Source organism: Pectinophora gossypiella, chromosome 15 (genome assembly GCF_024362695.1).
Source record: "Pectinophora gossypiella chromosome 15, ilPecGoss1.1, whole genome shotgun sequence".
NCBI classification, from domain to species: Eukaryota; Metazoa; Arthropoda; class Insecta; order Lepidoptera; family Gelechiidae; genus Pectinophora; species Pectinophora gossypiella.
Window position 1 is genome coordinate 211,034 of NC_065418.1, and position 25,405 is coordinate 236,438.

Genomic DNA, 25,405 nt, shown 5'->3' on the forward strand with positions numbered 1-25,405 from the left:
TAGCCCAAATGACTTGCTTCCAGGCCATAAACGCATGGACGTCATGTTTTTGCGCTTTTGTCTAGAGCACGCACGGAGTACCTATTTACCATTTACCTGTATTTTTTAAGCCTTAGGCCTTAGCCATTTGAATTGTGTTTGGAATGTCGTAAATCGGATATATTTTTTTCCTGTGAAGGTATATATTTAATGGATTGCCTACATTAAAAGTTCGTGAAGCACTTATCTATACCTACTGAACCAGTTTTGGCGATATCAAATGTGAAGAGTGTAACCTGTTGACGCGTGTGTTTGGTCGTCGACATGCCCGACATCAAGATCACGCCGCTTGGCGCCGGGCAGGATGTGGGCCGCAGCTGCCTGCTGCTGTCCATGGGCGGCAAGAACATCATGCTGGACTGCGGCATGCACATGGGGTACAACGATGAGCGCCGCTTCCCCGACTTCTCGTACATCGTGCCCGAGGGACCCATCACCAGCCAGATTGACTGTGTTATTATATCCCACTTCCACCTCGACCACTGTGGCGCTCTTCCCTACATGTCTGAAATGGTAGGCTACACCGGCCCCATATACATGACACATCCTACTAAAGCAATTGCTCCCATACTTTTAGAGGATATGAGGAAAGTTGCAGTTGAAAGAAAGGGAGAGTCCAACTTCTTTACCTCACAAATGATCAAGGATTGCATTAAGAAAGTTACAGCAGTAACATTACATCAGTCTGTGATGGTTGATAATGATTTGGAGATTAAAGCATACTATGCTGGTCATGTACTTGGGGCGGCCATGTTTTGGATTCGTGTTGGGTCACAGTCTGTGGTGTACACTGGAGATTATAACATGACCCCTGATAGACATCTAGGTGCAGCCTGGATAGACAAGTGCCGACCGGACCTGTTGATATCAGAGTCTACTTATGCGACTACCATAAGAGATTCAAAGCGTTGTAGAGAGAGAGACTTTCTTAAAAAAGTTCATGAGTGTGTAGAAAAAGGAGGCAAAGTTCTAATTCCAGTGTTTGCATTGGGCAGAGCACAAGAGCTTTGTATATTACTGGAGACATATTGGGAGAGAATGAATTTGAAATACCCTGTGTATTTTGCTTTAGGCTTGACTGAAAAAGCTAACAACTACTATAAGATGTTTATAACATGGACGAATCAAAAGATCAGGAAAACATTTGTACAAAGAAATATGTTTGATTTCAAACACATAAAGCCATTTGATAAATCATACATAGATAATCCGGGAGCTATGGTGGTGTTTGCAACACCAGGCATGTTGCACGCAGGGTTGTCACTGAACATATTCAAGAAATGGGCTCCGTATGAACAAAACATGGTGATTATGCCAGGGTTCTGTGTTCAGGGAACTGTTGGTCATAAAATTCTTAATGGAGCCAAGAAAGTGGAGTTTGAGAACCGTCAAGTGGTGGAGGTAAAGATGGCAGTGGAATACATGTCCTTCTCTGCACACGCTGATGCCAAAGGTATAATGCAGCTGATACAGTACTGTGAACCGAAAAATGTTTTACTTGTGCATGGTGAGGCCCAAAAAATGGAATTCCTCAAAGATAAAATAGAAAAGGAATTTAATATTCCTTGTTACATGCCCGCAAATGGAGAAACATGTACAATCAATACACCAACTAAGATTCCCATTGATGTGTCCTTGAGGTTGCTGAAAGCTGAGGCTGTGCGATACAACGCCCTGCCCCCCGACCCGAAGCGGCGTCGCGTCATCCACGGGATCCTGTGTGTCAAGGATAATAGATTGTCCTTGTTGGACATTGATGAAGTGTGTGATGAAATTGGTATCAACAGACATATTGTGCGGTTCACCAGTACAGTACATTTCAATGATCCGGGTCCTGCTGTTAAAACTGCTGAAAAACTGAAGGTTTTACTGACAGAGAAGCTCCAAGGCTGGACCATTACTATATCAGATGGGAACATATCAGTGGAGTCTGTTCTTATCAAAGTGGAGGGGGAAGACGACAGTACAAAGAACATTTATGTCTCTTGGACCAACCAGGATGAAGATTTGGGAAGCTACATCTTAGGATTACTGCAATCCATGGTACAGTGATGTCAAAAATGAAGTTGTACATGTGATACTTTGGAAATAATGTTATAAGTAATAACTGCTTTTTTGTTGTAATAAAGTTTAATAAATTAGTTTGAACAAATAACTTTTATTTTTCAACTACACCATGTGATGTCTATATTACATTTGCCTTGGTACCATAGGTGCTGCAGCCTGTTCATTGGAGTCAAGTTCGCCAAATTCGGTGGAGGCGTATTTGGTTTCTGGAAAAGGAATAAATATAATGTAAAAAAAAAAATCTTACAACACGTTCAATTTCACCATCTACATCCATGTCAATCTATGTCGTAAATACCGTCAATATGGAATGTGTCCTTTCTAACACGATGGACCACAATAAATATACCTGATTCGTTATATCCATTTGAGGACTTCGTATCTAACGTACCATAAGCTACGACTATCTTCCTAATTGGGATAGAGGTACTGCACAAGATAATCAAAGTGCCTTCCCATGCGTCACCGAGCTTATCGTCGTCTATGAAAAGTGCAAGACATGCAAAACCACAGTGACTTCCTATCAAAAATGGCTAAAAGTTGTTTCTTCCGATTACTTGTAGCTCTGCCCACCGCACTAGAGACAGTGAACGCGAGTCTGTGTAAAGCGGTTATTATACTAGCTAATTCACTCGATGCGATAAGTTCACGGGCTCGTTGAGATCAGGAAAATCGACGCTACTAAGACTCGCTCGTTCACGCCCACCAATTTGCGAAAGACTGTATAATCTTGACCGCGCAGCCCGAGACCTTGACGCATCTGGCAGGACGCATTGGATAGTATAATAACCGCTTGTGTATGTAACGGACCATGGCGGGCGGGTAGAGGCGGCGGAAGTCGGCGCGGTGCGTGTGCTCTCGGTGCGCGGCCGCCAGCGCGGGCCGCAGCGCCTTGGCGGCGCGGGCGCAGGGCGCGCACAGCCCGCACAGCGCGGCGCAGCTCGGTCCGCACGCGCCGCACTCCGCGCCCCACACCGCGATGTTCTTATCTGACGATACCATGCTTGCCGATGCTGCTTTTTCGCTGAAAAATAAACACAGGTACTTTAATCAGGCACATTGTAGCACTGATGTAGGTATTTATTTTATCATCAAAATCGATAAAATGACCATGACAAAATTTTATCACGTTGCACATGTTAGCCCTACTGAGAGAATAAAAAGAACTATCCTTCTATCCTATTGCCAAATTAATTAAGCGATATGTGGGTAGTTGGCTAATCAATTTTCAAGTTAAAAAAAAAATAAAAATAAAAATTGATTTATTTATAAAATTGATTTGTACAATTTTAGGTTTACAAATTGGGGTTTACACATGATTGCACAAATTAATTGTTAAACCCTGAGTCCCAAACTAAGCTTAAGCCTGTATCTTGGGAATCAGTGTCTTACATCAGCTAATTATGAGACAGGAAGTGTTATTGACCATTTGAACACTAATAAGTACAAACCAGAAAAAAAAAGGAATAAAAAAAGAAACAAGATACAATAGAAATACAAAAAAAAAATCATCATCATCATCAAGAATAATATGTACCATTTGTGTGTCGTTTGAGCGTGTGTGTGTATGTCATGTGTGCCTGTGTTAGCGCGCGCGTGCGTGTGCGTGTGTGGGTCTGTGTGTGTGTGGTTAGGTGTGTAAGTTAGACATTATTAGGTAATAGCCTTTCAGTCTCCTCATAGGTGAGGTTTTGAAGCCAGCTAGACAGTTTCTTTCTAATCATGAATTTATTTAATGTACTAATGTTTAGTTTTTTATTTATAGAGTTATAAATGATAAAACTGGAAAAGTGAAACTGACGAGTAGAAAATTTGGTTTTGTGAAACGGGACAGGGCAGGTTCTAGTGCGAGTGGTCCTCTTAGAAGGGTCAGGAGGTGGAACTTGAGGATGTTTGCGTATGATGGCGCGGAGCACAAAGAGCTGTCTAACTGTCAAAACTTTAGCGATAGAGTAAAGAGCGGTAGTAGAAAACTTGAAAGGTTTAGAATGCATGACTTTTAGCACAGCTCTTTGCGCTCTTTCCACTTTTATGAAATCAGTTTTTGCAGCACATCCCCACACAGTTAGACAATAGCTTAAGATAGACATACAAAGTGCGGAGTAAACCACGTTTAGAGTCTCCATATCAGCCGATTGCCTGAGAGTTTTAAAAATATGGACAAGTCGTCTAACTCTTGTAGTAAGCATCTCAATTTGAAGTTTCCAGTTTAGGTTCTGGTCAAGATACACACCAAGATACTTTATATTGGAAGCTCTAGATATGGCAAGGCAATTGCACGTGTGAGTATTTGAGCAATTTGAATGGAGGTATATTTCAAAATTGTGGGGTGGTTGTGTATTGTTTCTGATTGAGAAGGGAATAAAGAAAGTTTTGGAAAGGTTGAGTGACAGGAGATTTTGAGAGAGCCAATCTCGAATTTTAGAAATGTTATGCTCAGCAATTGACTTTATCTCAGACCAGTCTGAACCGTGGATGACTACGGCTGTGTCATCAGCATACGTAAATATTCTACAATTAGGGAGATTTATGTTGCATAGTTGATTTATGTATAAAAGAAATAGTGTGGGACCAAGAATGGATCCCTGGGGCACACCGTATTCAATCTGGGCTTCTTCACTCTTGCTCCCATTTATTGCGACACTCTGAGAACGATTGCTGAGATAATCGCGGAAAATATCTAGTGTGATACCACGGACACCGACATTGTGAAGTTTTGCAAGAAGAGAAGGTATATACACGGTGTCGAAGGCTTTTTGCAAGTCTAGAAAAATTCCCACGCATTTTTCACCACAGTCCAATATCTTGGTTATATGGGTGACCAAATCGGATACTGCATCTTCCGTGGATATACCTTTCCGAAAGCCGTACTGGTGGTCAGAGAGTATACCTGTATTGTTTAAGTATTGAATAAGTCTCTTATTGAGTAGTTTTTCTAGGATCTTTGATAAGGTTGGAAGAACAGAGATGGGCCTATAGTTGGCTATATTATTTTTGTCACCATTTTTGAATATTGGATGAATTATGGCTTTTTTTAAGGAATCCGGGAAGATTCCAGAGTTTATTGCACGATTACAGATGTAAGTGATAACAGGTATTAGGAATTGGCGGTTTGTTTTCAGTACCTTGGGTGGTATTCCATCCCATCCAGTAGATGAGTCGGAACGTAGACTTAAGATAATATTTTCGATTTCGGCCTCGTCTGTTTCCAAAATAACCATAGATTGGGGAATGTTAAGAGGGGTAAGAAAGTTACTTATGTCAGTTTGTGTCATGGGATTTATTTTAAGTGCTAATTTTTTTCCAATTTCAACAAAGTAACTGTTTACTAGGTTTAAAGAGGATTGAACATTCGCAGTTAATTTAAGCAATTCCTGGGGAGGATTTCGAGGTCTATTCATGTACGTTATTTTCTTTATAGTTTTCCAAGTGGCTTTTGGGTTATTTTTAGATTTAAGTAGTTCACTCTTCTCGAATTGTCTTTTTAGTTTGCGCAGGAGTTGGTTACAGAAGTTGCGATATCGTGTGTAAGTAGTTTTTATGATTTGGTTATTTGGAGAAATTTTAGATTTTTTATGAAGGCGATCTCTATTTCGTATGCAGCGTAGTAGGCCTGGCGTTATCCAGGGTTTAAGAATTCGCTTGTTTCTGGGTACCAGAGAGGTTTTAGTATGTTTACTAATTATGGAAGAAAGAGTGGAAATTAAGGCGTCTGTGGCAAGATTTGCATCTTCTATCAACAGTATGTAAGAGAAGTCCGTATTTGCTATTTCTCGGTGAACATTATTAAAGTCTATGATCGATTTGGTATGTGTTTCGGATCCAATGTTTTTACTCAGTAAAATAGAAAGCAAAATAGGTTGGTGATCAGTAATGTGTGAGTCTAATACTAGAGTTGTAGAGGGGAGTTTTGATTTAAGTAAAACATGGTCAAGGCAGTTATCTGCTCTGGTAGGAAACAGATGTGTTGGTGATAATGCGTGGGTAGCATTTAATAATAAATATTCGGTTGAAAAATTATCTTCATTGTGTGGTTTAATATCCACATTTAAATCTCCCACCAAAGCTATAGTGTTATATTGTTTTAGACCCAGGAGAACATTATCAAGGCTGTCTAAAAAATTTTTAAATTTCTCATGTTGCACTATTGAAGGAGATCTATAGATAGAGATTATAGCAACTTTGTTTTCTACAATACATGTAAGGCCTTCAGCGAACTCATATTCTGGTTCAAGTACAGAGTGGGTCAGAGATGAGTTGACATAGATGACGACTCCTGAATTTTGATTAGAGTTTCTAGTCGTAGCGTATGTGGTGTAACCATCTAACGAGGGTAAATTGCTACATTTCTGAAGCCAGCACTCTGTCAAAACTATCATATGGCATGTTATTTTGATAACTGATAAAAGGACGGTCAATTGATCAAAGTTTTTGTTTATGGAGCGGATATTAAGATGAAGGATTTTTAAGGAGTTGGATTTATAAGTCTCTAACAAATTGTTACATTGTTCAGGATTGCAAATGAAAGAACTGATGGTGTCGAGTGATTCTAGTTCAGAATTAATTTCAAATAAAGAAGTCATTTTGGCGGTTGGCAACGAAAACAATGATGATGGGTAGAAAGGTAAATAGATGAGAATATAGATGAGTTCAATCAGACTTGATACGATAGGTGATGATATCGTGTACACACATAACGTCTACACACGTGGGCGTTTAAATTAGTCGGGATAAGTTTAGACCAGATTCGCCCGATATTAGTTTTAAGTAACGTAGTGTAAAGGTGGGTATACACGTGCCAGTAATACCGAGCGAAGCGTACATGATCACAGAGTATAGAACTGCGTGATTTCTAATTACGTAGTAATCGACATGAAAACTGGGTACATCTTATGAATAAATTTGCATGCAATTGTTACAAAAGCGTCAGTGATTTTGATTTTGTTTGGGGTCCAGAAGATAGTTTCATCTTCGAAATCATTCCTTAAGGGGACTAAAAGAGGGTGGAAAATAACGTGGCGCGCTCGATTCAAATTCAAATAAAAAAAATACTTTCTTTCAGTTAAATTTTGAATCGTCATTTTTTACATAACGAACGTCTCATCTGCCTAAAATTACTGCAGCTTCTCACAACTTGTATAGCCGGGGAAAAGAAGCTGCTAGGAAAACCTCGGCACAGAGCCCTAGACGTTATTTTTGAAAAAAAAAAAAAACATCGAATACTGTTACACAATTTAGTAATTTGGCTGCCTAATATCAGTTCACAGATACCTTTCATAACTTCTACATAATCACTAATAACCGAAGTTCACGCGGGTGAAAAGCTAGTACAGGTACTTACTTACGTATATAAAAATATACATTAAGGAAAGACATAGATATAATACATACATATTTGGTATAATAAGTCACTAATTAAGTAAGTTAAGATAAGGAAGAGCCAAGCCTCCTAACACAGACTTCCCAGTTTAAAGGGGGGCTTGGGTCAACTAGCATTTAAAAGAAAATATTGTCTAAAACGAATAAAGATTTATTTATTTATTTATATAACTATACTCTATATTGCCTCACAAAGAAAAGTTGGAATTGAATAAAATTCCACGGTATAGCCAGTTCGGCAGCCCCTCGCATTCCCTCCCTCTTCTTCCTATTGAACGATAGTTACTGCCAGAAAACCAAAAAGTACCTAACTTATCTACTTACCAGGTACAGACATACCAGTTAAGGTGTAGGGTCAAAAAGTAGTAACTGACACGTGCATGGAACTGTTAAACAAGTGTGCCAGCCACAGGCATGTGTATTCCCGCCAGACAGACAATATTTACTCACTGATAACTTAATAGTTGTTTTAGGTACTTATTTAGGATAATTAACGTGTGTGCATACAATTAGCTAAAATTATAAAGCCGTAAGAGTTTAGATTTTTTGGTTGCTTGACTTATTTGATGCGCCTGCAAGTTTCCATGATCCCTGTGTTTATTCAGCGCGTGGAAAAATATTGCTAAGATGATTATTTCAGGAACGATAAGTAAGTACGGTGTGCGTGCGAACACTTATTCGAGAACATGTTTGTGATAACGAAAATGAAATAAATACGTAGGACGATTACGTATATAGTGCCTAGGTACGTCAGTGGCGGGGTAAATGACCTTGGCCGAAAAGCAGATGATTAGGTAAGTAGATTTGTCGCGACAGTCCGTGGGCCGAGACAACAGCCATTCAACACTCTGCTCACGTCCTTACGACTTAAAATGGACATTACGTCCAATGAAACTTTACTCATTTTTACTTTCCGAGACACCGATAACTCAATGAATGTTTTAGGAGATGTTTTTTAACACTTTATCAAACACGTGGATTATAATTATTATGCCGTCAACATCGCGTTGGTCTAACAAAATGGTCCCTGAAACACTTAGTGGGTACTTAGTTCATCAGCTTATGTTATGATTATCATCATCATCGAATATCCAGTTTTTCTTCTGAGATCCGCTTACCTAATTTTGTGGGTTTATCCTTACGGTGTTTCCCTTCACCACTGAGCTGGGTCATAATTATGAAAATCTAAAACTAACAAAAAACATTCTTTTTTCTATTTAACTTGTTTATGAATTGTAATCAATAAAAACCTAATAATAAGTCCGACATTTTATCACGTTTTTCTATGACGTCACATTGTGCTTTTTCATACAAATTCCATAGTAAGTAATTTTGTGTTTTGACTTTTGGTAAAAAGTAACTGAATTGACTAACTTAAAGCTAGCCTAAGTCACTGGTTTAGGCCCGGACTCTTACAATGAAAGTCAATCGTTCTCCAACTAGGTTACCGCGGACCTAACATTTTATTAGCATTGATGTATAATATGATACTAATGTTACTATAGCCTATAGGACTTACGCAGGTAGGTACTTTTTTTTGTATAAGGGAGACTATTTTTGTTAGTTTTGAAACTAATCTGAATAAAGCTCACCTGGCATCGTCAGTACGGTAGCCGTTCAGCGGGGATGCGACACCAACCAGGGAGAAGGTTCCATAGAGCACCTGATGATATATGGAAACATTTAACATAACAAACAGCTTATATACGTCCCACTGCTGGGCACAGTCCTCCCCTCAACCAGTCGGCGGGGGTATGGAGCATACTACACCGCTGCTCCACTGCGGGTTAGTGGAGTACTATTTAGGACAATTAGGTGATTTAACCTCGAAACGCCGAGATATCCAGACACAATGGTTATACAGTGGTGTTTGGATTTTAAAAGAACATTCGGACGGCTTTAAAGGACAGCCTCAAAAAGTTATTTCAACAACGTCCACGTCGGGAATCAAACCCGGACCTCCAGATCGAGACTAAACAACTAATATCAACTTTGTTTAGGCATTGGCTCGTCACAAAATATACCAACAATTAATGCAACTTGTAATTAGTCATAGTTTTTTTTTGTGTGTGTGGGGAAATACATATTTTTCATTTCATTTCGTTTTTTTTTTCATTTCAATAACTACTTAGACTACAAAGGCCGAGGAGATACCTGTTCGTAGAGCAGCCGGTTCTGGGCGAAGTGAGCGGAGCTCAGGTTGGGAGACATGTTGGCCTCCAGCAGATACACCTGCAGCTCCTCGTCCACCACCAGGTCGAAGCGCATCAGCTCGAAGAAGTTGTGCCGCGACCGGTACTCCTTCAGCTTGGAACAATAATAATAAAAAAGTTTATTACTAGGTTAGTAGGTAAGTAAGACGATCCGTGCTTGGGAAGGCACGTTAAGCCGTTGGTCCCGGTTACTTCTTACTAATGTAAGTGAGTAGTCGTTACATAAGCTATGTCAGTACTCCACCTCACAACCCACACGATAGAAGAAGAAGAGACTAGGTTAGTAACTTGACTACTAACCACGATACGGAATTCGGTGTGGAATTCCGTGGTCTCTGCCCACCTCAATGGGGGATTGGCGTGATACTTACAGCTTGGACTACGTGCCTCTCCTTGGCGAGCAATACTTCAGCAATGGACTGCTGCACTTCCTCCCACATCCTGTCAGGATCCTTGCCCTGGAACACAGCATTGAAAAGGTAAAAACGTGCAAACACTAGGTAGCATTACACATAAGTCAGACCCATCACACCCACACAAACATTGACACATCTGCGGGGTTAAAATGGCCACATCGAAGCAATTCATCTAAAAAAAAAACAATATTGCTATTTGACATTTTGTTTGCATTGCGCACTTTTATATGTGCAAATGTCAAATTGCAATATAGCTTTTTAATCGAAGCTTCGATGTGACAATTTTAAGTATTCGTCATTTATGGCAATGTAACGTAACGATGTTTTGAAATCAAATGTCGATTATGATTACGATTACGATTGAAGATTAAAGTAAGACAAGAGGGGGCGAGGTAAACCTTTTCAGCCGCTGGTGGGGAGCGGAGAGTTGTGTATTATTCCTTATTCTATGGCAGGGGGTAAGGCGGCAAGAATTAATTTTAGTATGAAGTGTCCTGGCGGTAGCAGTACGTATATCAAACCTGGGAGCGAGCATAGATGTCGAAGGCGTCCTTCACGCTGAGGCCCAGAGTAGAGTAGGCGCGGGAGAGCGAAGGCACCTTCCACGCGGGCAGGTAGTCATCCCCCACCACATACTTGTTGAGATCTCGAGGGTCGAACGGGTAGTACTTCTCTGTGCAGAACCTGGAGCATGAAATAATACACGTAACCCTCCTTTTTGCATCGGCGCAGTCGGGTAACAATAATAATACGCATAGAAGGGTAATTTTCCGCCCCGCACCGATACGAGCTTCATTACCCCACCCCCGATCTGCGTACCCACTTGAGCCCGTAAGACATAAAGACTATCTGTCTCGCTCGCTCGGTTACTACTTACTGATATAAGTACGTAGTCGTGTCATGACCATGTCAGGGGCCGTTGACGGCTCAATAATAACCCTGACACCAGGGTTGATGAGGTTGGTAATCCCCTTACAACCCACACGATAGAAGAAGAAGATAATTGTCACCCACTATGCGGCCTGTACCACGTTCACTAGACTTTATACTCAAGTCACGACAGTTTTTTTTATATCTGTATGGGACTGAGCAGCGCGCAGCACTAAAAATCGCCGTGGTTTACGCGTAAAAGGCAGATAGAGTTACTTTCGCATTGATATTGATATTAAATCATTTACCCATTAGTATGGATGGTGTCGAGCCTGGTAGGCAAACTTAAATTCATTTTATTTTAGATTAATCTACTTGAGATTCACGTAACACATTCTAATTTTATTTGAAGTCGTACTTATAAAACAAGCAATACCTACTTATTTATGTATTCAAAGTGACGACGATATTGCCTGATGATGACTGTGGGAGGCGCAGACGCACGATCATTCTTTACAGACGCCTAGCCTTAGGATGCCTTTTTGATAACATAACGTGAACTCACGACTATATCCCAATGGGGGTAGTCAGAGGTACATCGCAAAATAACCTAAGTGACCACGCTTCATCGTGTTTTCTATTAAAATTCGTCAGCATTGCTGACGTCACTCCCTTTATCCACATTTTGGTCCATGGTGAAGAAAACCACAAAGTATAAACGTTGATAAATTATTACCAACACTCACTCACAAAATCGTATGGTCCGTACAGTCCGAAGTCTCGAGCGTAAGTGGCGCGTGCGCTGCTCGAGCTGCCTTATAAGCAAGTCAAACGCACCCCCCACTCTAACTATCCGAACGTAGTAAACACCACGTGCAGTTTAACATCGTAAAAAAAAAACACGTGCGCCCCGTAAACAACAGGTGTTTTTGAGTGAGGAACTAACATGTAAGTATGCAATTTTATTTTAATTTTTAATAAGTATTGGAATTTGTGACTAATTTTGATCTTGACGTGTAATACGAATTATTACCAATAAATTATATGAATATATGAATATGTGCGTTTATGTCTTGATTATAATTTTACAATTGCTTTTTTATATATTTTATTAATACGTAGTTAGGTTGGTATCCTGGTCTAGGAGTGGTAGATCGTCTGCGCGTATATTAAATCAAAAACAATTTGCACAATCAATTTATACGACATTGTACCACAGGTACCTATTTCTTAATTTTCGTAATTTAACCATGTCTTAGTGAGACTCTGATCCTGCAGTCAAATTACTTATGCAATTTTGCAGGACATTGCATTTATACTAGTGTTACTTAAGGCTTAATAATAATAATAATAATTGTGCTATTTACTGCACTAGTCAAAAAGTCCGCCCCTGACTAATGGGCGCAAGGGTGCCCATTACACTAGCCGCATTTCCTCGCTGCACAGCGATGGACAACCTTGGAGCCAAGAACGATCCGGCACGGGTGTCATCTGCACTCTATCTCTCTAATTAAAACACATAATAACGGGTTCTTACCGCGTTTAAATGGGGATATGAGACTCCCGATATTTCGACACTGTTGCAAGTGCCATGATCACGGGATTGGAGTGGAGTAGGTAGATCCATAATTTTCTACGGGCAGACATGTCTGTCTACCCTCTTTCTTTGCCGCTTGTTTATGTTTTTGATATCGGAATCTCTCTATTTGTCCAGGATTAATTTACGTTTAAAAATTAACGGCTTTTTAGGTATGACTTATAAGGTTTGTTTGCCTCAGATGATGTTCGGCGCGGATAGGTGCGTGACGCTGCATACGATGTCATGCTAAGATTTATAAAATGCGATTACATCGGCGCGTGCGACTCCTGCCGTGTATAACTTACCTGAACAGTATATCGCCTTTATACCAGTACGCCCGAAGGGGGTCGACAGACGTGAGTACTACATACACGCCAATGTCGAACTTATGTCCGTCGACCAGGAACGGGCGCTGCAGGTACTCTTGGACAAAACTATCCCCGCTGGCGAGGTCCACCTGGAAAAAAACCCAATAAGTAAATATCGTGATTCCAATGTCTCTTCATCAAAGAACACTAAATTGAACGTCTTGACATTAAAATTATTATCAGCTTTTTGGCTTGACTTGACTTTGACTTGGCTGGACAAATAGGGAGCTTTCACCTGGTACAAAATTTACGCTAATCTTAGCTCAGGACGTCGCCAGAGAGAAACGGTCCATAGTAGCGGTAGGTGGGAAAACGTCGACCAGTGTCGTGGTCTGGTGGGGTCAGCATCGGGGTACTGAAGTGACTGTTGGCGTAGGTATACAAATTGTTTACGTCACCTGGCTCACATTCTTCAGCACCACTCCTCGATGCTGGTTGTTCTTCTCCACAAACATGACGTCCTTATTCTCCACGGCGTACTTCAAGAATTCTTCCTTATTCTTCGGGAGTCTGAATGCTTTCGGAATGTATTTCGATTCCGATGTAGCCAGGTCTACCTAAAAATATATTTCATTAAGTAAATAAAGTTAAACTTTTTTTTTAATTATTTGCATAAACTCTTTAGTGTTTACTACAAATAAGAGGCCTCAGTACGTAGAACTCTATTAAGTACCTAATCTGTGCGTTAGGCTATTCGATTCGATCAACAAAAAGGAACCTAAGTACGGTCACGAGCATTAATATGCTTACTTTGGTACCATGTCACATTAACTTTTTTGACAAATTGAACTGTAAGTCTCACTAAATGTCAAAAATGTTAGTGCGACAGAGTCCTAAAGTGGGTATATTATATTGCTCAGGACTGTACATATAAATTAATATTTGTTTAAAGACAACACAGATCCATTTATTACGCTTAACCAATGTTAGGACCTTATAACTAGGGGAGAGAGCTCAAATAAATGAAACGACTGTCACACATATTTGCAATTGGGTAGTTTCCTAGGTCAAAGACAAATTATGAAATTCTGATTACTAAATAAAGACAGATCTAAAAGTGACAAAGAGTTAACAGTTTGTTTTTTCAATTTAACTTATTTATGAATTTTAATAAAGAAAAATGTAATAATAAGTGCGACATTATGTCACGTTTTTCTATGACGTCACAGGTTGCTTTTTCGTACAAATGCCATAGTAATTTCGTGTTTTGACGTTTAATAAAAAGTAGCTGATTTGACTAGTTGGGTGGTCAGGATGCTATGGATACTGACTCGCATTCTGTTCAACAGGGATGCGGTTACTTATCCTATTCATGAACAACTAGAAGGTAACAAAAACATTATATTGCCATCAATAATACGTACAAATTACTTTCGAGTGTTCATCGAATTACGAGTACATTTGATAAAAATAATATACCAAACACTGAAAACAGGCGCAAATAACCCAATCTAATTGATAGAAACGTTATTAAAGAAGAAGTTAGAGCGTTAGTACCTTGTTGGTGATAAATCCGGTCCCAGGAAAGTGGTTCACTCTCTGATGGGGTTGTAGCTGGTACAGATGCGGGGCCAGTGCCGTGAAGGGCCAGTCGTGCGACCACAGCAGGTCCCACGGCGTCGCATTGGTAGACTTCTCCCACCCCAGCCTCCCCAGCACCAGGTGCACGTGTTTCAGCAACCCTTCTCTGCTGTCCACGTCTTGCCTAGCAGAGTACACCCAGTACTTCGGCTTCGTGTCTTTGGTATCCTTTCCAACTTTGACTATCTCTAAAGCTATCCCAAATATTAATCCTAATATGCAAACGAGGAAGAATAAGTAAGTGCTTTTCTCGACATTTTTGTTACTATTTCTAATTGTTTCCTTTTTGTTCTTGTGCTCGTCTTCTTCAATATCGTTGGCGTTAGAATCTTTTTCTGGTATCTCTTGTTTTTCAGTTCTCTGTAAGTAATTAAAAATACCGATATGAAAAATGGTAATGCGTTGTTGTACTTGTATTACGTGCGAGGAATGAGGAAAATACTACGTATAGAACGGCAACTCTCCACTCCCCACCAGTCTTTTTCTATGGTGTGGGTTGTGACGTGGATTACCAACCTCATCAACCCTGGTGTCAGGGTTACTATTGAACCGCAAAAGGCCCCTGACATGGGGTAACGACTACTAACTTGCATCAGTAAGTAGTAACCGGGACCAACGGCTTAACGTGCCTTCCGAAGCACGGATCATCTTTCTTTTTCGGACAATCAGGTGATCAGCCTGTAATCCTAACCAAACTAGGGATCACAAAGTGATTTTTGTGATATGTCCCCACCGGGATTTGAACCCGGGACCTCCGGATCGTGAGCCGAACGCTCAAACCACTGTACCGCGGAGGCCGTTGTCCCCATCAGTGCTGAGCAAGGTTTACCTCACCCCCCCTCGGTCAAACTGTAGTCTGCAATCGTATGGCGTCGAAGTCACATACACAGATGGGCATGTACGATAACATCAATGTGTAGTATCTGTGTAAAACGAGGTGTTTTGTATGAAGGTACGACATACTCTGCTTATGTGTTATATTGTGTTTTGATTTTGTTTTTGAGCCTTACTAAGTAGGTCTTAGGTACTTTTTAAAATAATTCAGGCTCTAGGCGATGGAGCGCTATGAGGATTAGACTACTTTATAGAGCGCCGATCGTTTCTAGGTGAAGAAAGTAAAAACATATTTTTTTTTGATATTGTGCCATACTGTGTCGGTCTTTAGGCAGCTGATTTGTCACTTGGCTGGGTCCTCTGAACCAATAAGGTTGATTATGGGGCAGACATGAGGGTTTTACCAGAACCAGAAGCTGTTGATGATATATTTATTTACTTAAGAAACTTCGACGCCGCTGTAAGCGTATCTAAATAACGATCTAATCTGAACACATCTCAATTACCCACAAGTCCAAGTAAGGTATTAGGCGGTAAACTTACCTTAAGTTCAATGTCTGCCATATTCGCTAAAGGTTTGTGTAAATTCAGTTTATAAGTATTAACGTCAGAGACCTGAAAACAAACAGCATTGAAAATAAATATTTTTGGTAAGTACACCTATACATATACAGGGTGTTTAGTGACATCGTAACGAATACTGAGGGGGATGATTCAGGCATTGATATCAAGTGGAATTTTCCGTCGCAGAAGTATGGAACGGAAAAAAATTTAGAAAAAACACAAAAAATATCATGATCTTACCAACAGGAAAATCCATTTGATATCAAATCAGAATCATGGTCCGAATCATCCCCCTCAGTATTCGTTACGGTGTCACTAACACCCTGTATATAGAGCCCGCATAGACTAACATAATACGTATATTGTGCAATTCCAACAATGTTGCATACACGGCTTAAATTGATAACCTACTTTTTTTGAAGCCGGTTATATAATAAAGGGTTAATTGCGTTCAATCCAAAATCATTGAGAGCCGCTTGCGTAAGTACTACAAGATCTCACATAAGATGATCCGTACTTCGGAAGGCACGTTAAGCCCGGTTTCTACTTAGTCGTTGCATGAGCCATGTCAGGGGACTTTGGCGGTTCAATAATAACTAATGTCAGCGACACCAGAGGTGAAAAAGTACATACCTACTTACTTAATTACCTATTTAATTTACTCACTTGTAACTGTTAAAAATATAGCTTTCTATTAGTTTAGTAGTTAAGTACTTACAGTAAGTATAGTAGGTATTATTATTCATTATATGGTTATAGAATTACACACTTACTTACCAACAAAATCGAATGTTACATGTTGTAATATCACGGTAGATAATATTTAATACTGGTTGACTAGAATAACACTAAAACAATATCACTGTTTACCTACTTATTTAAAAAAAAAACTCTCATACGGCCGCAGATGATCACACGAGCGCGGAAAATGAACTTAAGCGTGCATCAGAGAGAGACAGGCAGCATGGGTTCCACGTATGGCGTGTGAGAGGGACGGAGAACACTTTCTAAAACTCGTTGTACCAGAGGCTTTTAAGGTCATATGCCATAGTGGGGCGACGGTATTTGCACGGCGTTGGTGGTATCATGACACTTCGTGGCTCTATTTCGTTTTGTATATACATAAGAAAAAAAATATCTAAAATATAAAACATAAACATAAACTGCCTATATACGTCCCACTGCTGGGCACAGGCCTCCCCTCAATCAACCGGAGGGGGTATGGAGCATACTCCACCACGCTGCTTCACTGCGGGTTGGTGGAGGTGTTTTTACGGCTAATAGCCGGGACCAACGGCTTAACGTGCTCTCCGAAGCACGGAAAAAAATATCTAAAATATTGATTCTTTAAAATTGGCTTACATAGTTAGCGCTTTTTGAACGTCAAAAATTAAATTACATATTATGTAACTAGCTGTATAACTACTACCACATAGGAAGCTGCATCGCTGAGGGAAAGACGTGGCCAGAAAACCTCCTAGCACAGGGCCCTAGTCCTACTGTTTCATGTTTTCCTTTCTTTTTTTAAGTCCAGTTTGTATTAAGTACATATAAACTTATGAGTAAGTACTATGGAAGTGTTCCAATTATTGCAGACGCTGGAAGGAAAGTGAAAAATAAAGAGAGTTTATGTGACTTTTTCACAGAAACACTGTTTTATAACTCCCTGACAGAAGCAGGCCTGAATTTCAACTATTAAGAAAAAACTAGGATTCCCTATTCCCAGTAGTCTCAGTCCGGGAGTCAGGATCCTCGAAGCAGATGGGATTCCATAGTGGTGGAAAATGGCAGACCTATGTATGTTAAACTATTATCACACTCGGCATGATCGGGAGCAAGCTACATTGGCTGCAAAAGATCGCGAGGAGGAGAAATTATGCATCCCAGCAATTGATAACGTTAGGATTAAAAGACGGAGACTTGAGTTTAAACTTAGAAAATTAAGGCCTTCAAAAATAGGTCATCACCCCATGTCCTTTTCCCACTCTAAGCGAGGAAAAAAATAAGCTGACTTTAAAATCTGCGTAATAAAAAATAAGCAATACGTTTTTATTTATTTTATTTATATAAATAATTATATCAACAGTACACGTATTGTAAAGTTATAAAATTCAAGTCTTAAGTTATTTTTTTGTTGTTGTTGAATTTGTTTTTTTTTTTGTTTTTGTTTTATTTTTGTTCAATACCTAATAATTTACGAATCTAAATTCAAATAATCGGTCACTCTTCCTTCGGTGAGTAATGGACTATTATTTTATGTGACATTCCATATCCGTATCGGTTGATAAGAAATATAGTATCAGTAACTGAAATCCTGGCAAGTGGGTTCGTATGAGACGGCTAGTAAAGATACAGTGCGTAAACAGTATCGATAAAACAAAATACGATGAACGAAAACTTCGTGAGGAAACCCACACACGTAACTACCCAAGAAATGTAAGCTATGTGACCTAACCTGTATTTGTGCTGGATTTCCCTTCGGGTTGGAACGTCAGATTGGCATTGGCACTAGCCATTGAACGATGATATCTGGGGGCACGGGAGTGCCCCCGCCAAGACGAGGAAAGCGAAGCGCAAGGCAAAGTAAACATTGGGTTTGTATATAGTTAGCCCGTGTAGAGTTAAAAGCTTGGCTCTACATGAGATCTGATCACTTTTTGACATTATGATCGATATGATATCGTCTTGACACATTTTACATGAAAATGTTTTTGTTGGGATTGATATGTCAGGTCGGCCAATGCTTGTAAAGAACTAAATCTGTAAAAGTGCTAAATCTTCAGGTCAAGAACGAGAACAGGATAACGCTTTAGGGATGATTTTCGTAGTTATTATAAATCTGAATGGTATCAATTTTATAAAATCATTTGGTCGGACAAATGGGGAAAGCTGAAGTCTCTCACCCGGTCAAGGATGCCCACTGTTGGGCAATCTCGATATCCTTCGATTGCAAAAGTCCTTTATTGACACATTTTTACCTGGATTGAGGCGAGGTTTAGTTAATGACATCCAAATGTGATTTTGGAAATATAGTTTCAATTTATTTATTTTTCAATAGCGGTAAGGCCTTGGGTGTAAAATATCGATATCTATTTTGACATGTATTATTCCTGTCGTCAATCCCTAGTGCGTGGAAGTATAGCATGGTGTAGGGGGGGGATGCTGCATGGTGTTTACAACCGCGGTAGACGAGCGGACGGGCGCCGGCGACGACGCCGCTGGTATGTAGCTGGCTGATCACCAACATTTTATTAATTTACTTACTTTTATTACATAATAAAATAATGTTAGATATACTTAAGTCTAAGATTATTTTATGTTACTCTCTGGGGCCTAGTGGTTAGAGCGCTGATCTCACGAGCTGGAGGTTCAAGTTTGATTTCCGAAACAATTATTTTGATGACGCCATAAGATTTTTTTTTTGCTGCAAGTTGTCTTTGATTACTTGTGGCTCTGCCCACCCCATTTGGGATTACGGGCGTGAGTTTATATATGTATGTATGTATCAAAACTTACTAATGAAAATAAATGAGATGCTTTCAGCATTACGCAGACGAATTAACGAACGCGTTGTTTTTTATTGTTACTGTCCTTTTATAATACTTAAATAGTTACTTTCTATAATTTCGCGATTCACGTTGGTCTAACAGAAATTAAGTAAGTATTTCTAGTTAATCACCAACACAGGTGCAGGCTGAAAACCAGCGTCGAGATATTTCATCTCGGCATATGCTGCGCTTGTTACCTTTTGTGATGGAAAACTTTATTTATGATTGTGTTATGTAAACCTGTGTATCACAATAAACATTATTTTATTTTTTTATTTTAATCTTACGATGGAAATACCTCTGCCTACCCCAATTGGGATATAGCGGTGAGCTTATGTTATATGTGTGTCGTAAGTGTCTGAGGTTCTGCGAGATGATTAATGATGTGTGAAATAGGTATGTTTTGATATTGTTTACGGTTTGTATACATAGTTAAGATACCTTAAGTCTTATTATGAAAGTTTCACGGCGTATTGGCACTTCTGCACTATGTCCTGAAATGTAAGTAAATAAATGTGTTTATCTGTGTGTATGTAAGGAGCTCGAAGGCACGTTAAGCCGTTGGTCCCGGCTGCATTGGCGGTCGTTAATAACCATCAATCCGCACTGGGCCTGCGTGATGGTTTAAGGCCCGATCTCCCTATCCATCCATAGGGAAGGCCCGTGCCCCAGCAGTGGGGACGATAATGGGCTGATGATGATGATGTGTGTATGTAGTATAAACGTGCGTAGGCTACAGGCTACCGCACGGCTGCCAGCCGGCGGCCGGCGCCGGCGTGTCTCCGGCGTGTCTCCGGCCGCTATCGACCGCGACCACCGTCGCCGCGGCGCCTCCGCTGACGGCGGCGGGGCTCCCGCAACGGACCGCGCACCCTTCAATACTCACAACTAGACTGCATTATTTCACAGAGGCAAAATAAATCTTTATTTCCAACGGACTCCGGAATCCGGATAGCCCTGCAGTGTCCTAATCCCGACTCGGGCTGTCGCGCGATAAACCCTGAATTCATGTTTGGATTGCAGGTAATTGGGTATTTGCCTGGGTCAAAGATAAATTATAAAATACTAATCTATAAATAGAGGCCAGTCTACGACGATAAACAATCATTCTCATTTTACGTTTCGACTTATTTTCGAATTTTATTTATGAATTAAGTGACCGCTTTTATTGATGACGTCACAGGACAGTCCATCATCATCAGCCGTACGACGCCCACTGCTGGGCATAGGCCTCCCCCAAGGATCTCCACGACGATCGGTCCTGCGCTGCCCGCATCCAGCGGCTTCCCGCGACCTTTACCAGATCGTCGGTCCACCTTCACAGTCCATCAAGAACCAATTCCATAAACACTCTAAAGAAAACTTTCGTTTTGACGTTTCGTAAAAAGTATATCACTTGACTAGGTTGTCAAGTAGCCGTGACGTGATATCAATCACGTGGTTTCCACGATAGGTGTGACTTTATGTTATTATGTTACATCGGACGGGATTTGAACCCGCGGCTCTTGTCATGCCGACGAGCCATTATATGTTACACAATCGAGTCCTCATACTGTCTAAGAAAAATATTGTGTGTAGCGTGATTAGAATTGTGTTTTGAACTGTACATGCAAATGACAGACGGGATGTCAAGCCACTTGGCGTAAACAGACCCCCGCTACGGCGAGCCTGCGAGAATCGCCGTTGGGAGAGTCGCTGTCAACGCTACAATTCTATATTTTAGTAGGTAGAATCTGTCAGTGTTACTACAAAACAAAGACTAAAAGATAAACAATGTTTAAAATATAATCCGTATACGAAAAAAGTCCCAAGGTCGCGGCGCTACTGTCGCAGATTTTGCATAGAATTATTATGACTTGTCAAGTTAGTTTCATTAAAATCTGTCGACTTCTTTCGTGGCGCGAAATACCATTTCAAACCTAGTTTATTTTTAGTTTGTGTTTTGTAGTAACACTGTTTATGTTTAAATCTTTGTATTATTAAAAACATCGTAAATACCTACATTGGAAAAAATCCAGTTAAGAGCGAGTTCGACTCACGCCCCAAGGATTCCCAGGCTTTGACTTTGTGAGAAAAGGGGTCTTTACAGTCAGACAGACAGACACCAAAATGATCCCGAGCACTGTTTCTCCGTTTGAGACTCGGAAACCTATAAAACAAATACCGACCCCGCCGGCGTGGTCGCCGACTTCCTTCAATCAGCGCTTATCGCTATCGACCCACTAGGTTCGATTAATTTTTTCAAATATTTTTCCTCTCAGACGACGCCCTGAGCCGAGGTTCGCGCCCAACTGGGGGTGCCCTGAGGGTGCTCAGGCCTGTTGTCTTAAACGTTGTACCGGGTGAGAGCCTTCAGCGCTCCCCATTTGTCCGGCCAAGTAGTTAATGCCACCTGCGGCAAATCTACAATAAGTCACGTCAAAAAAAAAACCAAAAAGCAAATCCGTGTTGTTCCCGTCAGCGACGCCATCACACGTTAGAGTATTAATGAGCAGCAGCTATTGGCAGATTTCTTCGTGTAATTAGGTAATTGCGGCTCTATTGCTCTAAGCGCTGTGAAGAATATTATAACTGGCACTAAGTTATACCTACTTACTTAATATTCTTCATCATCTGTTACCATATTGTTCAACATAGGACTTCGTATTGAAAGTGTCTGCGAGTTGTCTTCACAATAACTTGTGGCTCTACCTTTGCCCAGTAAATGGATCAGAGGTAGCGTGTCTTAGGTATCTATATCTATCTACTTCTTTTTAACTTCAGGAGTCCTTTGATTTCATCTGATTAGGATTTTCTCTGTTGGCGTATGTCTCCACTTGTCGAGGGCCCCAGCGGCAGCGGTAGCAACCTAACCAGGCTGAAGGTGACGCTGAAGCCGTACCATTATCAGTTTACTCTGATGTTTTGTAAGTAGTGTACAATTTAGTTTGCTCAGACTATTTACGGGTATTGTACATACAGTAGGTGAATGAAAGAAGTAGTAATAATTATGAAAAAGTTGATTTATTATTATTATAAATTATAGATAATTATAATAATTATTATAATACAGTTTACAATAATTACAAGCGATCACCAAACGGGGTGAAAGAAAATGGCGTATTAAATTATTTAGAGGGAGCGAGCGCCCGCGCAGCGTCGCGGCGCAGGTCCGGCCGCGCGCGCGCCCGCCCGGTTATTCGATCGTAGGATATAGTCTTTCGAACGTGAGGAACAAAGTATTACACAAGTCGAGAATATTATTTATAATCGATTCGGATTAAATCAGACGGGAGAGCGGCAGAAGCGCTGAGCGGCGGCGGCGGCGGGGCGGTGTGTACAGCGGCTTGCGCGGGGGGCGGCGCGGGCGCTACGGGCACGCGCACTCCTCCACCACCATCTCGGGCAGGTCGCGCTTGATGATGTTCGAGTCGGCGCCGAAGTAGATGAGCGACAGCGCCGAGAAGCGCACCGGCGCGCAGCACGCGGCCCGCTCCAGCCGCGCCGCCTCCACCACCTGCGAGTGGTAGCTGGCCGCGCACGCGCCGCGGCAGTAGTTGGCGTAGTAGCCCTCCGGCGCCACGATCCAGTCGTCCCAGCCGAGCGTGCGGAAGCTCACGTAGTAGGTTTGGCGGCAGCAGCGGCCGCGTGCCGCCGCGTCGCAGTCCAGCGCGCGGCGCCGGCGCTGCGGCGGCGGGCGCAGGCGCAGGCGCAGCAGCGGCCGCGCCGCCGTGCCGCCGCCCAGCCGCAGCCGCACGCGGCCGCCGCAGCCGCTGCAGTCCAGCAGCAGCCGCAGCGGCGCCGCGGCCCCGCCCGCGGCCCAGCGCCGCGCCGCGCCCGTCACGTCCAGCCGCTGCCAGGCGCGGCCCGCGTCGGCCCGCGCCGCGCCCGCCAGCGCGCCCACGCTGCCGTTGGCGGCCACCGTGAACGCCCACAGCGTGTAGCGCACGCGGCGCGTGTGCGCGGTCTCGGCGCGCACCATCAGCTCGGCGGACGCCACGCCGAGCCCCTCGCTCTGCTCGGCCTCCGCGCCGAGCCGGAACTCGATCAGCCGTTGTCCATTAAGAGTGTTGCCTGTGAACACGGTATCTTTCACGGTATGTTCTCGTGAGGAGTGTGTGAGGCCCTACGGTCCCTGCCTGCGGTGAAATGACCCATGCGGTATTGCGGGCGGGAGGGCTGTGGAAGGCGCGGAGGGCGGTGGCGGCAGGCGGGGGGCGCCCGTGGCTGCGGACTGCGCGCGGCCGGGGTCACGGGGCGGAGCCCGAGCCGCGCTCCCGACCGCGCGGTGCCGCCTGCACGGCCACTTCTTACCAAATTGCCTACACGAATCCCTTTAAGCTTCATTGCCATTCCTTTAAAGCTTATCAGCACATCCCGGCCACATACACGGAAGACTTGGAAAGATAATAAAACGCGTTAGCGGTGTAGTCCATCGTGGAGGGCCGTGATCCACGCCATCGGGAGTGCTGCTGGCCTGTGGAAGAATAACCTTATATTAGACTCGGCGCACACATATGACAGATACTATTCAGAGGCGGAGGACAGGAGTCCTAGTACGGCTTTGTAATAGACTACTCTGGGTGCCATCCCATTCGCGTCAAACTGAGTACTACGGGGTAGAAGGCAAACCGCTGTTCTATTTTTCCCTAAAAAAGTAGTATGGAGGATGTTCCACCGACAAGAGCGTGGCTCTTAAATTAGTGATGACACAAACATTAACTCACGCCCGTAGTAGGCAGTCCTAACGTGGACCATATAACGGTGTTTCATATTCACGAGAGAGGACTCAATCTCAGTGTCTGGTCTTACGTGCCCGGGAGATGATCAAGGAGTAGGTATAAGATAATCATAATACCAATGGGCGACATGTAAAGGCGAGCGCGCGATGATTCTTCCGAGCCATTACATTTACAACCCGGGGACGGTATCTATACTCGGCACTGGCGGTGCGGCGAGGTGTGTGATCGCCCGCAACGTGACGTGTGGAATATAAACAATGCGCTCAAGTATAGCCAGTTTACAGGAAATGAAATGTGCTTTGATCCTCATCGCTGAATCGGAAACCTGATTATCTGTTCACAATCCTAGCACCCCATATTATAGTCTTCTCTTCTATCGTGTGGGTTGTGAGGTGAATTACCTACCTCATCAACCCTAGTGTCAGGGTTATTATTGAGCCGCCAAATGCCCATGGCTCATGTAACGATTACTCACTCACATCAGTAAGTAGTAACCGGGACCAACGGCTTAACGTGCCTTCCGAAGCACGGATCATCTTGCTTTCGTACAATCAGGTGATCAACCTGTAATGTCCTAACCAAACTAGGGATCACAAAGTCATCATATCGTAAGATCATATTATAGTTTTTTTTTTGACGTGACTTATTGTAGATTTGACGCAGGTGTCATTAACTACTTGGCCGGAACATATTATAGTGATACACACACATATCATCATCAGCCCATTAACGTCCCCACTGCTGGGGCACGGGCCTTCCCTATGGATAGATAGGGAGAGAGACACACACATATATACAGGGTGTTAGTGACATCGTAACGAAAACTTTGAGGGATGATTCAGACCATGATTCTGAGTTGATATCAAGTGGAATTTTCCGTCGCAAAAGTATGGAACGGAAAATAATTTAAATAAGCTCTAAAATTTTCATGACTTCTCCGACAGAAAATTCCACTTGATATCGACTCAGAATCATGGTCTGAATCATCCCCTTCAGTATTCGTCACAGTGTCACTAACACCCATACCTACTTGTATGGCTACTGTATGTACTGGTATGGGGTGTAAGTGACATCGTAACGAATACTGAGAGGGATATTTCAGCTGATTATTCTGAGTTATATCAAGTGGAATTTTCCATCGCAAAAGTATAGAATTGAACATAATTAAAAAAAAACTAAAAAAATAACATGAATTTTGCGACGGAAAATTCCACTTGATATTAACT

At 42.0% G+C, this 25,405-nt stretch overlaps 3 protein-coding genes across 3 annotated transcripts; 1 reads left to right on the forward strand and 2 right to left on the reverse strand.

The window, feature by feature from the left end:
* The first annotated feature begins 15 nt into the window (after nucleotides 1-15).
* Nucleotides 16-2,194, forward strand: LOC126373108 (integrator complex subunit 11). Its single transcript, XM_050019110.1, has one exon. The coding sequence runs from the start codon at nucleotides 304-306 to the stop codon at nucleotides 2,089-2,091; it is 1,788 nt and encodes a 595-aa protein (XP_049875067.1). The 5' UTR covers nucleotides 16-303; the 3' UTR covers nucleotides 2,092-2,194.
* Nucleotides 2,157-16,821, reverse strand: LOC126373129 (probable tubulin polyglutamylase ttll-15). The gene is made up of 11 exons (XM_050019151.1): nucleotides 16,688-16,821; nucleotides 15,890-15,961; nucleotides 14,429-14,872; nucleotides 13,330-13,488; nucleotides 12,869-13,020; nucleotides 10,636-10,798; nucleotides 10,070-10,156; nucleotides 9,640-9,792; nucleotides 9,078-9,148; nucleotides 2,917-3,130; nucleotides 2,157-2,312 (listed from the first exon to the last, which is right to left on the reverse strand). Exons 2-11 carry the CDS (start codon nucleotides 15,908-15,910, stop codon nucleotides 2,205-2,207), a joined length of 1,572 nt encoding a protein of 523 aa, XP_049875108.1. The 5' UTR covers nucleotides 15,911-15,961; nucleotides 16,688-16,821; the 3' UTR covers nucleotides 2,157-2,204.
* Nucleotides 16,822-22,565: 5,744 nt separating this feature from the next.
* Nucleotides 22,566-23,790, reverse strand: LOC126373424 (inhibin beta chain). Its single transcript, XM_050019582.1, has 2 exons — nucleotides 23,568-23,790; nucleotides 22,566-23,511 (listed from the first exon to the last, which is right to left on the reverse strand). The coding sequence occupies exons 1-2, from the start codon at nucleotides 23,788-23,790 to the stop codon at nucleotides 22,808-22,810; spliced, it is 927 nt and encodes a 308-aa protein (XP_049875539.1). The 3' UTR covers nucleotides 22,566-22,807.
* Between the last annotated feature and the right edge of the window lie 1,615 nt (nucleotides 23,791-25,405).

Bases quoted from the DNA above. Each gene is read 5' to 3' on its own strand.
- LOC126373108 (XM_050019110.1), top strand. From the start codon at position 304: ATGCCCGACATCAAGATCACGCCGCTTGGCGCCGGGCAGGATGTGGGC.
- LOC126373129 (XM_050019151.1), bottom strand. From the start codon at position 15,910: ATGGCAGACATTGAACTTAAG. The intron at 13,489-14,428 runs GTACTAACGCTC...ATATATTTTTAG, and splicing joins CCGGATTTATCACCAACAAG to GTAGACCTGGCTACATCGGA. The intron at 10,157-10,635 runs GTTTGATATACG...GCTGTGTTCCAG, and splicing joins ACATCTATGCTCGCTCCCAG to GGCAAGGATCCTGACAGGAT.
- LOC126373424 (XM_050019582.1), bottom strand. From the start codon at position 23,790: ATGGCAATGAAGCTTAAAGGGATTCGTGTAGGCAATTTGGTAAGAAGT. The intron at 23,512-23,567 runs GTAGGGCCTCAC...CCGTGTTCACAG, and splicing joins TTTCACCGCAGGCAGGGACC to GCAACACTCTTAATGGACAA.